The 10,901-nt window shown below is 59.7% G+C and overlaps 1 protein-coding gene, 7 non-coding genes and 1 pseudogene across 8 annotated transcripts; 5 read left to right on the forward strand and 4 right to left on the reverse strand.

The window, feature by feature from the left end:
- Window positions 1-84: 84 nt before the first annotated feature.
- Window positions 85-156, reverse strand: TRNAM-CAU (transfer RNA methionine (anticodon CAU)). Its single transcript has one exon. It is a non-coding gene; the product is annotated as a tRNA-Met (tRNA).
- A 259-nt stretch (window positions 157-415) lies between these two features.
- On the reverse strand, window positions 416-487 carry TRNAA-CGC (transfer RNA alanine (anticodon CGC)). Its single transcript has one exon. It is a non-coding gene; the product is annotated as a tRNA-Ala (tRNA).
- Window positions 488-649: 162 nt separating this feature from the next.
- Window positions 650-731, forward strand: TRNAS-GCU (transfer RNA serine (anticodon GCU)). The gene has a single exon. It is a non-coding gene; the product is annotated as a tRNA-Ser (tRNA).
- Window positions 732-3,260: 2,529 nt separating this feature from the next.
- Window positions 3,261-3,334, forward strand: TRNAN-GUU (transfer RNA asparagine (anticodon GUU)). Its single transcript has one exon. It is a non-coding gene; the product is annotated as a tRNA-Asn (tRNA).
- Window positions 3,335-3,520: 186 nt separating this feature from the next.
- Window positions 3,521-3,591, reverse strand: TRNAG-GCC (transfer RNA glycine (anticodon GCC)). The gene has a single exon. It is a non-coding gene; the product is annotated as a tRNA-Gly (tRNA).
- Window positions 3,592-4,375: 784 nt separating this feature from the next.
- LOC104339685 (histone H2B 5-like) lies at window positions 4,376-4,764 on the forward strand. The gene has a single exon (XM_086481167.1). It carries the CDS (start codon window positions 4,384-4,386, stop codon window positions 4,762-4,764), a length of 381 nt encoding a protein of 126 aa, XP_086337293.1. The 5' UTR covers window positions 4,376-4,383.
- A 1,534-nt stretch (window positions 4,765-6,298) lies between these two features.
- Window positions 6,299-6,690, reverse strand: LOC147412617 (histone H2A type 2-C-like; annotated as a pseudogene).
- A 1,208-nt stretch (window positions 6,691-7,898) lies between these two features.
- On the forward strand, window positions 7,899-7,971 carry TRNAK-UUU (transfer RNA lysine (anticodon UUU)). The gene has a single exon. It is a non-coding gene; the product is annotated as a tRNA-Lys (tRNA).
- A 154-nt stretch (window positions 7,972-8,125) lies between these two features.
- On the forward strand, window positions 8,126-8,197 carry TRNAQ-CUG (transfer RNA glutamine (anticodon CUG)). The gene has a single exon. It is a non-coding gene; the product is annotated as a tRNA-Gln (tRNA).
- Window positions 8,198-10,901: the final 2,704 nt, after the last annotated feature.

The following is a 10,901-nucleotide window of genomic DNA, read 5'->3' on the forward strand; positions in this document are numbered from 1 at the left end:
TGGTGGGGGTGTTGAGACCATGAAGCAAACACAAAGCAAAATAAACAGGAAAAAACCCTAAAAGCACAGGAAAAAAAAAGCAGTTAGCAGAGGATGGTTTCGATCCATCGACCTCTGGGTTATGGGCCCAGCACGCTTCCGCTGCGCCACTCTGCTCCTGACAGAAAAATAGAACTTTTTGATTTCTTTTGATAAACCACAATCGGCAAAAATAATAATAATTAAAAAAAAAAAAACACAACAAAAACAACCTTCTGCAGCCTCGGGGAGTGGCGCCTCACGGCGGGGGTGGGTGGTGGCGGGCGGGAGCAAAAATAGGGGACCCTCCCCTGGTCTATATTACCTCCCCCCCCCCCCCCCCAGCCCCCTAAAAGAAAAAGGGGGGCGACGGGCTCCCCCCCCCAACCCCTCAACCTGGAGATGCCGGGGATTGAACCCGGGACCTCATACATGCGAAGCATGCGCTCTACCGCTGAGCTACATCCCCGGCGCGCGCCCCGCGCCCACCGCCTTCTTTGGCGCCGCCTTCCCGCGGCAGAAGGGGGGGGGGGGGGAGAGAAACCCCGCCCCCTTTCCCCCCCCTCCCCCTTTCGCCCCGCCCTTCCCGAGGCGCGCGCCATGGGGGCGCGGCGGCGGCAGCGCGCCGGCGGACGAGGTGGCCGAGTGGTTAAGGCGATGGACTGCTAATCCATTGTGCTCTGCACGCGTGGGTTCGAATCCCATCCTCGTCGGGGGGCTTCGCTTTTTGCCCATCCCCCCCCCATCCTTCCTCGGAGCGCTTTAGTTTTTGCCCCTCCCCCCCCCCCTCCTTCCACAGCGTCTTCCCACCTCAAGACCCCCCCCCAATGTTGTTTTTTTAGGGCTTTTAGGGGGGATTTTTGCCCCCTCCTCGCTGATCCGCAATCCCCAGATCCCTCATTCCTGCCATTTCTACCTGTCCCCCCTCTCCCCAATTCCTACAGGGTCCCCCCCGCAGCTTTCACACCCCCCCATTCCTATTGCAGGTGGAGACCCCTCCCCTCATTCCTACAGCGTCTTCCCACCTCAAGACCCCCCCCCCATGTTATTTTTATGGGGCTTTTAGGGGGGATTTTTGCCCCCTCCTCGCTGATCCGCAATCCCCAGATCCCTCATTCCCTGCCATTTCTACCTGTCCCCCCTCTTCCCAATTCCTTCAGAGTCCCCCCCGCAGCTTTCACACCCCCCCATTTCTATTGCAGGTGGAGACCCCCCCCTCCTTCCCACAGCGTCTTCCCACCTCAAGAGCCCCCCCCAATGTTGTTTTTTTAGGGCTTTTAGGGGTGTTTTTTGCCCCTCCTCGCTGTTCCGCAATCCCCGTATTCCTCATTCCCTGCCATTTCTACCTGTCCCCCCTCTTCCCAACTCCTACAGGGTCCCCCCCGCAGCTTTCACGCACCCTACCATTCCTATTGCAGGTGGAGACCCCCCCCCTCTCATTCCCACAGCGTCTTCCCACCTCAAGACCCCCCCCCAATGTTGTTTTTTTAGGGCTTTTAGGGGGGATTTTTGCCCCCTCCTCGCTGATCCGCAATCCCCAGATCCCTCATTCCTGCCATTTCTACCTGTCCCCCCTCTTCCCAATTCCTACAGGGTCCCCCCCGCAGCTTTTCACCTCCCCCATTCCTATTGCAGGTGGAGACCCCTCTCTCATTCCCACAGCGTCTTCCACCTCAAGACACCCCCCCATGTTGTTTTTTAGGGCTTTAGTGGGGGATTTTTGCCCCCTCCTCGCTCTTCCGCAATCCCCAAATCCCTAATTCCCTGCCATTTCTACCTGTGTCGTCGTCCCCCCCCAATTCCTTCAGAGTCCCCCCTGCAGCTTTCACACCCCCCCCATTCCTATTGCAGGTGGAGACCCCCCCCTCCCATTCCCACAGCGTCTTCCCACCTCAAGAGCCCCCCCCAATGTTGTTTTTTTAGGGCTTTTAGGGGTGTTTTTTGCCCCCTCCTCGCTGTTCCGCAATCCCCAAATCCCTCATTCCCTGCCATTTCTACCTGTCCCCCCTCTTCCAATTCCTACAGGGTCCCCCCGCAGCTTCACACCCCCCCATTTCTATTGCAGGTGGAGACACCCCCCCCCCTCCTTCCCACAGCGTCTTCCCACCTCAAGACCCCCCCCCCATGTTGTTTTTTTAGGGCTTTTAGGGGGGATTTTTGCCCCCTCCTCGCTGATCCGCAATCCCCAGATCCCTCATTCCCTGCCATTTCTACCTGTCCCCCTCTTCCCAACTCCTACAGGGTCCCCCCCGCAGCTTTCACACACCCCTACCATTCCTATTGCAGGTGGAGACCCCCCCCTCTCATTCCTACAGCGTCTTCCCACCTCAAGACACCCCCCTCATGTTGTTTTTTTAGGGCTTTTAGGAGTTTTTTTGCCCCCTCCTCGCTGATCCGCAATCCCAGATCCCTCATTCCCTGCCATTTCTACCTGTCCCCCCTCTTCCCAATTCCTTCAGAGTCCCCCCCGCAGCTTTCACACCCCCCCATTCCTATTGCAGGTGGAGACCCCCCCCCTCCTTCCCACAGCGTCTTCCACCTCAAGAGCCCCCCCATGTTGTTTTTTAGGGCTTTTAGGGGGGATTTTTGCCCCCATCCTCGCTGTTCCGCAATCCCCATATCCCTCATTCCCTGCCATTTCTACCTGTCGGGCCCCCCCCCAATTCCTTCAGAGTCCCCCCCGCAGCTTTCACCCCCCCCCCCATTCCTATTGCAGGTGGAGACCCCCCCCCCTCCTTCCCACAGCGTCTTCCCACCTCAAGAGCCCCCCCAATGTTGTTTTTTAGGTCTTTTAGTTTTTTTTTGCCCCCTCCTCGCTGTTCCTCAATCCCCAAATCCCTAATTCCCTGCCATTTCTACCTGTGTCGTCGTCCCCCCCCAATTCCTTCAGAGTCCCCCCTGCAGCTTTCACACCCCCCCCATTCCTATTGCAGGTGGAGACCCCCCCCTCCTTCCCACAGCGTCTTCCACCTCAAGAGCCCCCCCCAATGTTGTTTTTTTAGGGCTTTTAGGGGTGTTTTTTGCCCCCTCCTCAGCTGTTCCGCAATCCCCAAATCCCTCATTCCCTGCCATTTCTACCTGTCCCCCCTCTTCCCAATTCCTACAGGGTCCCCCCGCAGCTTTTACCCCTCCCCATTCCTATTGCAGGTGGAGACACCCACCCCCCCCCCCCCCCCCCCACTTTTACGCCGGGCAGCGCATCCCATGCTCCGGAGAGGCGGCGGGGCGGGGCCAGGGTACGGGTCTCTGTGGCGCAATCGGTTAGCGCGTTCGGCTGTTAACCGAAAGGTTGGTGGTTCGAGTCCACCCAGGGACGGGGTGGTCACTTTTGTGTGCGAGTTGTTTCTTTCTTTTTTTTTTTTTTTTTCTTTCCACGCGTGTTTTATTGCTTCCGTGGGGGCGACATGCTGCGGCGCGGTTATTTACCGCGTTCCGGGTGGAAAATGGGGTGAAAGAAGGGGGGAAAAAAATTTTAAAAAAGTGAGGGGGGAAAACACTACGTTGCATTGGCCGGGAATCGAACCCGGGCCTCCCGCGTGGCAGGCGAGAATTCTACCACTGAACCACCAATGCGTCCGTTGCGACGTTTTAAAGACACCGAAAAATGAGGTGATTAAACCCAAAGCTGCCCCACGATGCATAAAGTCTCCATGCCTGCTAGGGGTGACCTTGTATTTGTGGGGATGCGGAGCTAATTAAGAGTAATTAGAGGGGGAAGAGGCGCTTCTCATTGGCCACGGGGGGCGCGGCGGGCGATTTGAATTTCGCGCGCTCGGCGCTGATTGGCCGCCGCCTGCGGTTGGGCGGGGCCGCGAGGGGAATTCCAGGGGTCGGCTTGAGCTGAGCGCTCCGGTGCCGAGGGGAGAGCGAGGCCGAGCGACTCCGGTGCTGCCAGTGCAGCCGCTTTTCCCCCGGCGAAACCCCGCTGGGGCTGCCCCACAGCTCGGTCCCCGCGATTCGGGTTCCCCAGAGATCGTTCTCTCCCGCCCCCCCAACCCGGAGCCGGTTCTCCGCCCCCCCCCCCCCCCCGCCCTCCGGTGCGGCACAAGGACCACCGCGGCTTCCCTCCCCCAGGGCTACGCTGTTCTCAGCAGGATCCGAACGGCGTGATTTGATTGGCTAAGACGCGGTAGCTTGCTCAACCGCTCAGCGTCCAATCAGAGCCTGCGCTTTGGAGCCGGGCTATTAGCATGAGCGGGAAGGGTGGGGGGTTTCTCAGCGCGGGGGCTCTGAGCGCTGGTTTCAGCCAATAGGAGTGAGCGGATTGGAGTCCGTTCATTTGCATAACGCCGCTATAAAAGCGGCGCCGCCCGCGGGGCTCCCCCACTCCGCGGAGGCTCTTTCCTAGCGGCTTCTCTGAGCACCATGCCCGAACCGGCTAAATCCGCGCCCGCACCCAAAAAAGGGTCGAAGAAAGCGGTGACCAAGACCCAGAAAAAAGGCGACAAGAAGCGGCGCCGCAGCCGCAAGGAGAGTTACTCCATCTACGTGTACAAGGTGCTGAAGCAGGTCCACCCCGACACCGGTATCTCATCCAAGGCCATGGGCATCATGAACTCGTTCGTCAACGACATCTTCGAGCGCATCGCCGGCGAGGCCTCCCGCCTGGCCCACTACAACAAACGCTCCACCATCACCTCGAGGGAGATCCAGACAGCTGTGCGGCTCCTGCTGCCCGGCGAGCTGGCAAAGCATGCCGTCTCCGAGGGCACCAAGGCCGTCACCAAATACACCAGCTCCAAGTAGAGCGGCCGAAAAAGAGGCTGCGGGAACCTGCTCAGCTCCACCCGACCCCAACGGCTCTTTTCAGAGCCACCCACTTTCTTTAGCAAAGAGCTGATATCGCTCCTTTTCTTTTTCCGTGTCTTTTTGAGGATCGCAACAGTACATGGGTGGTGGAGGGGTTGATAGAGCTTTAAAATGGGTTGGTTTTCCTTTTTTTTTTAGTGAACAAAACGCGGTTTCTGAGGGTTTTCCTTGTTATCTCGGGCGCCCGCAGCCATCCCCGCTGTGCGCGGTGCCGCCTTCCCCTTCAAACGGTTACTGCGCTCTGATTGGTCCGAGCGGGGCGCTAACGTCACCTTTGGGGCGGGCAGTGGAGGGGGAGTTGCGGCGCGGGTTTCCCTCTGGTCCGCCACGGGACTATATAAATCGTGCGGGTAGGCGCTGTAACGGCCATTTTACATGGGGGGCTGAGAGTCGCGGGCGGTGTTGGAGAGGGTGTGGGGCTGCCGCCGAGTCCTGGCGCCCCCAGAAACGTGCAGGGCGAAGCAGTTTATTCGTGTAGGTTGCTTTTGCGGGTGGGTGCGTGCGAGTTCCGTGTGTTACGTGTTCGGCTGCGTTTTTGAGGCAAAACGAAGGCTTTTCCGGTCTGTTAAAAATGCATCAATCTGGCAAAAAAATTTTCGGTGAACGCCAGAAACACCAGCGGGTGGTCAGTGCTGAGGGTGGGCAGGAGCGGCGCCGTCCACCCTCCCTACTTTCTATTCTCAGTGTTTCCTTAGAATAAAAGTGAATCGGGACGCGGTTTTAGGTCAAATCATGCAAATACCGTTTCATTTTTCTGTATTTCCATATTCGGCGAAGCGAGATTTGGCCCCGCTGAAGGAAGGGGGACGGAACAGGGGGATTCAAACAGTGCCCAGCCATTGGCTGAGCGGATTCAGTAACGGGCCAATCGGCGCGCGGGCTTTGGAGCCGCTGGAGCGGCATGGTGGGACAGCGCTCTGCCACGGGGCTCTCCGAGGCCAATGGGAGGGCGCGGACTGGAGCCTTCATTTGCATAACCACCGGCGGCGGCGCTTGCGACTGAACTACCTGCCCTCAAAACCGTTCCTCGCTTGCGACGCGATTGTGGATTTATCGGTAAATTACGGTCAATTTCTTTATTTTGCCGATTCTGCCTGCTCAGAAAAGGGCCGCCATTTCACGCCACCTTTGCTGGCTAAGGCCCAGCTCCTTCTCCAGGGTTACTTTTTATTTTTACTGGCTTCTTTTGGGGCTGTTTAGTGAGGGCTTGGGGTGCCAGTGCTTTACCCACGGGAGAGGGGGTGGTGTTCACCTGTGGGTTAAGATTGCTCCAAATTAAGAGCTGGGCAACTCATTGATGTTTATTAGCACAGCCCCCGTCACCCTGCTCCTCCAGCTCTTTTCCTGAAGCTGTGGGTGGCTCTGAAAAGAGCCTTTGGGTTTAAAAATAAAAACAATAAAAACCTACAGGCAGGATTAAAACAAAAACCCCTTAAAAGCTTCCTCGAAGCAGCTTCTCGCCCCCCCCGCCTCACTTGCCCTTGACCTTGTGGCTCTCGCTCTTCTTGGGCAGCAGCACACCGCCTGGATGTTGGGCAGGACCCCACCCTGCGCGATCGTGACGCCCCCCAGCAGCTTGTTGAGCTCCTCGTCGTTGCGGACGGCGAGCTGGAGGTGCCGGGGGATGATCCGAGTCTTCTTGTTATCCCGAGCCGCGTTCCCCGCCAGCTCCAGGATCTCGGCCGTCAGATATTCCATGACGGCAGCCAGGTAGACGGGAGCCCCGGCTCCCACCCGCTCGGCGTAGTTGCCTTTGCGAAGCAACCGGTGAACGCGGCCCACGGGGAACTGGAGGCCGGCGCGGGACGAGCGAGACTTGGCCTTCGCTCGGGCCTTGCCGCCCTGCTTCCCCCGCCCCGACATCGTTCCGTTACCGGGTAAATGACAGCGCCGCGCCCGCCCGCCCCGGCTTGTTATACGGTCCCGCGGATCCAAACGGCGCGTTTTGATTGGCTGACGGCGCCGCTCGGCGGAGAACCAATAGAAGAGCGCCGGCTGCTGGCCAATAGGAGCGCGAGGTTTGGAGCCGCCTCGGGTTTAGGAGGGGGAGGTTGGGACGTTAGGGGAGCACGGGGGTTTTAAGGGGAGAGGGGGAACCCCCTAAGGGGGGGGGGTGGTCAGGGCCGAGGGGAGGCGGAGCCCCTGAGGGGATGTTTCAGGGAAGGGGGGCAGCCGTTGGGGGGGAGTGTGTTTCAGGGTCGGGGGGAGGCGGGAGCGGGAAGGGGGGAAGCTGTTGGGGGAGAGTGTGTTTCAGGGTCGGGGGGAGGCGGGAGCCCCTGGGAGGGGGGTGTTTCAGGGCCGGGGGAGGCGGGAGAGGGAAGGGGGGAAGCCGTTGGGGGGCGGAGTGTGTTTCAGGGTCGGGGGAGGAGGCAGGAGCCCCTGGGAGGGGGATGTTTCAGGTTAAGGGGGTGTCAGGGCCGGGGGGAGGCGGGAGCCGCCCGGAGGGGTGTCAGAGCCGGGGGGGGGGAGGCGGTGGCTGCGGGCGGCTCGGTCCTTCCCTCAAGCTAAATATGGAGATTTTAGCCATTTTTAGAAAAGCTTTAAATTTTTGGTATATGAATCTCAGTACGAGCCCGCTGTGGGGATAAGAGGAAGCCGCTTCCCCCCCACCCCCCCCCCGGGGAAGCCGAGTTTTAAGGCTTTTTCAAGCGATTTCGGGTCTTTACTCCCGCTCTCTCTCCACCGCGTGGGGGGGGGGGGGGGGGGGGGGGGGGGGGGCTCAAGTCCCGCCACTCGTACACCCAAAGGAGGCTGCGGCGCTGGACGCTGATTGGCCGCGCTGCTAACCAGCGGCCTTCCCATTGGTCCGCAGGGGAAGGAGAAGGCGGACGCGGCGGGTGGCGGTTCTCACTCAGGTCCGCCGCCTGGCGGCTCGGCGCGGCCGCACCGGCACCTTTTTCACCCTGGGGGGGGAAAAAAAAAAAAAGCGCCCCTTTTGCCCTAAAAATCCTCCTTTTCGCCCTTTCTCCCCTCAAACCCCGCGGGTACCCGTGTGCCGGTGTCGGGGGGGGGAAGGTGTCCGTCCCCTCGCCGCTTACCCATGGGGAGGCACCGGGAAGCCTTTTCCAAGAGCCCGGATAGCTCAGTCGGAAGAGCATCAGACTTTTAATCTGAGGGTCCAGGGTTCAAGTCCCTGTTCGGGCGAAATAACTTTTTCCCCCTCTTTTTCTCCCTGCCCACCCCCCACCCCGCGTAGGGTCCCTTCATCTTCCTCCGCCCCACTGTACCAGGGGACTTTTTTTTTTTAGAGGGGGGGCGCGGAGGGGTGTGAGGCGCGGCGGAGGTGTCCGGGCAGGTCGGTCCCATGGTGTAATGGTTAGCACTCTGGACTCTGAATCCAGCGATCCGAGTTCAAATCTCGGTGGGACCTGGAGGTGGCTTTTTTTTTTGGCGGCCACTCGAGTGGCCTCTGGTCGCTTTGTCGTGTGGCCCCTTCTCCGCGAGGGGGTCCCTTTCTCTGCGTCGCCACCCCCTTTTGGGGACAGCGGGAGGGGACATTCTTTTAGGGGCTTCCCCAAAGGGTGTCACACCCCACCCCAGTATGACCCCCCCCCGCTGTGGGGACTGAAGGGGACACCCCACACGTGGCATCCCCTTGGGGACCCTACGTGATGTCCCCTGGGTGACGCCCATTGGGGACCTCGTATGATTTCCCCCCTTCCTTGGGGGACCGCGTGTGACATCCCACGCGTGACACCCCAGGGGTGAGGGGATCCAGGTTGGGGGGGGGGGGATCCAGGTTGGGGACGGGGGGGGGATCCAGGTTGGGGGGCACCAAGTTGGGGACAGGGTGAGGGGTTCCAGGTTGGGGGGCACCAGGTTGGGGACAGGGTGGGGGGGATCCAGGTTGGGGACAGGGTGGGGGGGGATCCAGGTTGGGGGGCACCAAGCTGGGGACAGGGTGAGGGGTTCCAGGTTGGGGGCACCAGGTTGGGGACAGGGTGGGGGGGATCCAGGTTGGGGGACAGGGTGGGGGGGGGGATCCAGGTTGGGGGGCACCAAGCTGGGGACAGGGTGGGGGGGATCCAGGTTGAGGACAGGGTGGGGGGATCCAGGTTGGGGGGCACCAAGTTGGGGACAGGGTGTGGGGGGCACCAGGTTGGGGACACAGTGGGGGGCACCAGGTTGGGGACAAGGTGGGGGGGGGAATCCAGGTTGGGGGCACCAAGTTGGGGACGGGGGGGGGGGGGGATATCCAGGTTGGGGGGCACCAAATTGGGGACAGGGAGTGGGGGGGCAGAGGTTGGGGACAGGGTGGGGGGCTCCAGGTTGGGGACAGGGTGTGGGGCACCAGTTTGGGCACAGGGTGGGGGCCCCAACTTGGGGACACTGACTCACCTCCCCCTCCCCCCCCCCAAATAATCTCCTTCAGGACGCCCCCAAGGTACCACCTCGCTGCTGGGGACAGCCGGGTGTGGGTCCACCCCTCTCCCTCCCCCTCCCCCCAGGTCAACGTCCCCTTCGCCGGTGACACCAACCCCAACAAACCGATGACTTTTCCCCCCATTTCCTCCCCCTCAAAAAAAAAAAGTTACAAAACCTCCTGGCGCGCGTTTCACCCGGCGTTTTCCAGCAGCTGCCAAAAAAATTTGATCCTCGTGATCAATTTACGGCCCGTGAGCACCCGGGTTGGGAACCGGAGGCAAAGGTGACGCCGCAGCGGTGAGGCTGAACCTGTTTGGTTCTTTTTTTAATTCTTTAATTAGCAGAAAGATTCATTTCCCCATCAGAGAGCAGCTCGCCAGGCGCTCCCGCTCATGTTCTTCTATGGGGGAGGAGGAGGAGGAGGGGGAAACCCCAAGGCCAAAACCCCAATGCCAAAACCTAAAATCCCAACGCCAAAACCCAACCCAAAGCCCAAAATCCCAACGCCAAAACCAACCCACAATCCAAAAGCCCAATGCCAAATCCCCAACCCAAAAACTTAATCCAAAACCCAACCCAAAGCTCCAACACCAAAACCCCCAACCCCAAACCAACCCAAGCCCCAAACCCCCAATGCCAAAACCCCAACCCAAAACCAACCCAAAACCCCAAACCAACCCAAACCCCAACCCCAAACCAACCCAAAACCCCCAACCCCAAACCAACCCAAAACCCCCAACCCCAAACCAACCCAAAACCCCAACCCCAAACCAACCCCAAACCAATTCAAACCCCAACCTGAAACCAACCCGAAACCCAACCCCAAACGAGCCCAAAACCCCAACCCCAAACGAGCCCAAAACCCCAACCCCAAACCAACCCAAAACCCCAACCTCAAAACCAACCCCAAACCAACCCCAAACCAGCCCAAAACCCCAACCCCAAACCAACCCAACCCCAAACCAACCCCAAACCCCAACCCCAAACCAACTCAAACCCCAACCCCAAACCCCAACCCCAAACCAGCCCAAGCCCCAAACCCCCAATGCCAAAACCCCAACCCAAACCCAACCCAAAACCCCAAACCAACCCCAAACCCCAACCCCAAACCAACCCCAACCCGAAACCAACCCGAAACCAACCCGAAACCCAACCCCAAACGAGCCCAAAACCCCAACCCCAAACGAGCCCAAAACCCCAACCCCAAAACCCCAACCCCAAAACCAACCCCAAACCAGCCCAAAACCCCAACCCCAAAACCCCAACCCCAAAACCAACCCCAAACCAGCCCAAAACCCCAACCCCAAACCAACCCCAAACCAACCCGAACCCCAACCCCAAACCAGCCCAAAACCCCAACCCCAAACCAACCCCAACCCCAAACCCCAACCCCAAACCAGCCCAAAACCCCAACCCCAAACCCCAACCCCAAATCAGCCCAAAACCCCAACCCCAAACCAACCCCAAACCCCAACCCCAAACCCCCAACCCCAAACCAACCCCAAACCCCAACCCCAAACCAGCCCAAAACCCCAACCCCAAACCAACCCCAAACCAACCCGAACCCCAACCCCAAACCCCAACCCCAAACCAACTCAAACCAGCCCAAAACCCCAACCCCAAACCCCAACCCCAAATCAGCCCAAAACCCCAACCCCAAACCAACCCCAAACCCCAACCCCAAACGAGCCCAAAACCCCAACCCCAAA

Source organism: Leptosomus discolor, unplaced genomic scaffold, assembly GCF_034619465.1.
Source record: "Leptosomus discolor isolate bLepDis1 unplaced genomic scaffold, bLepDis1.hap2 HAP2_SCAFFOLD_170, whole genome shotgun sequence".
NCBI lineage: Eukaryota > Metazoa > Chordata > Aves > Leptosomiformes > Leptosomidae > Leptosomus > Leptosomus discolor.

What these genes read in the sequence shown, in the direction of transcription:
- LOC104339685 (XM_086481167.1), top strand. Translation starts at nt 4,384, where the DNA reads ATGCCCGAACCGGCTAAATCCGCGCCCGCACCCAAAAAAGGGTCGAAG.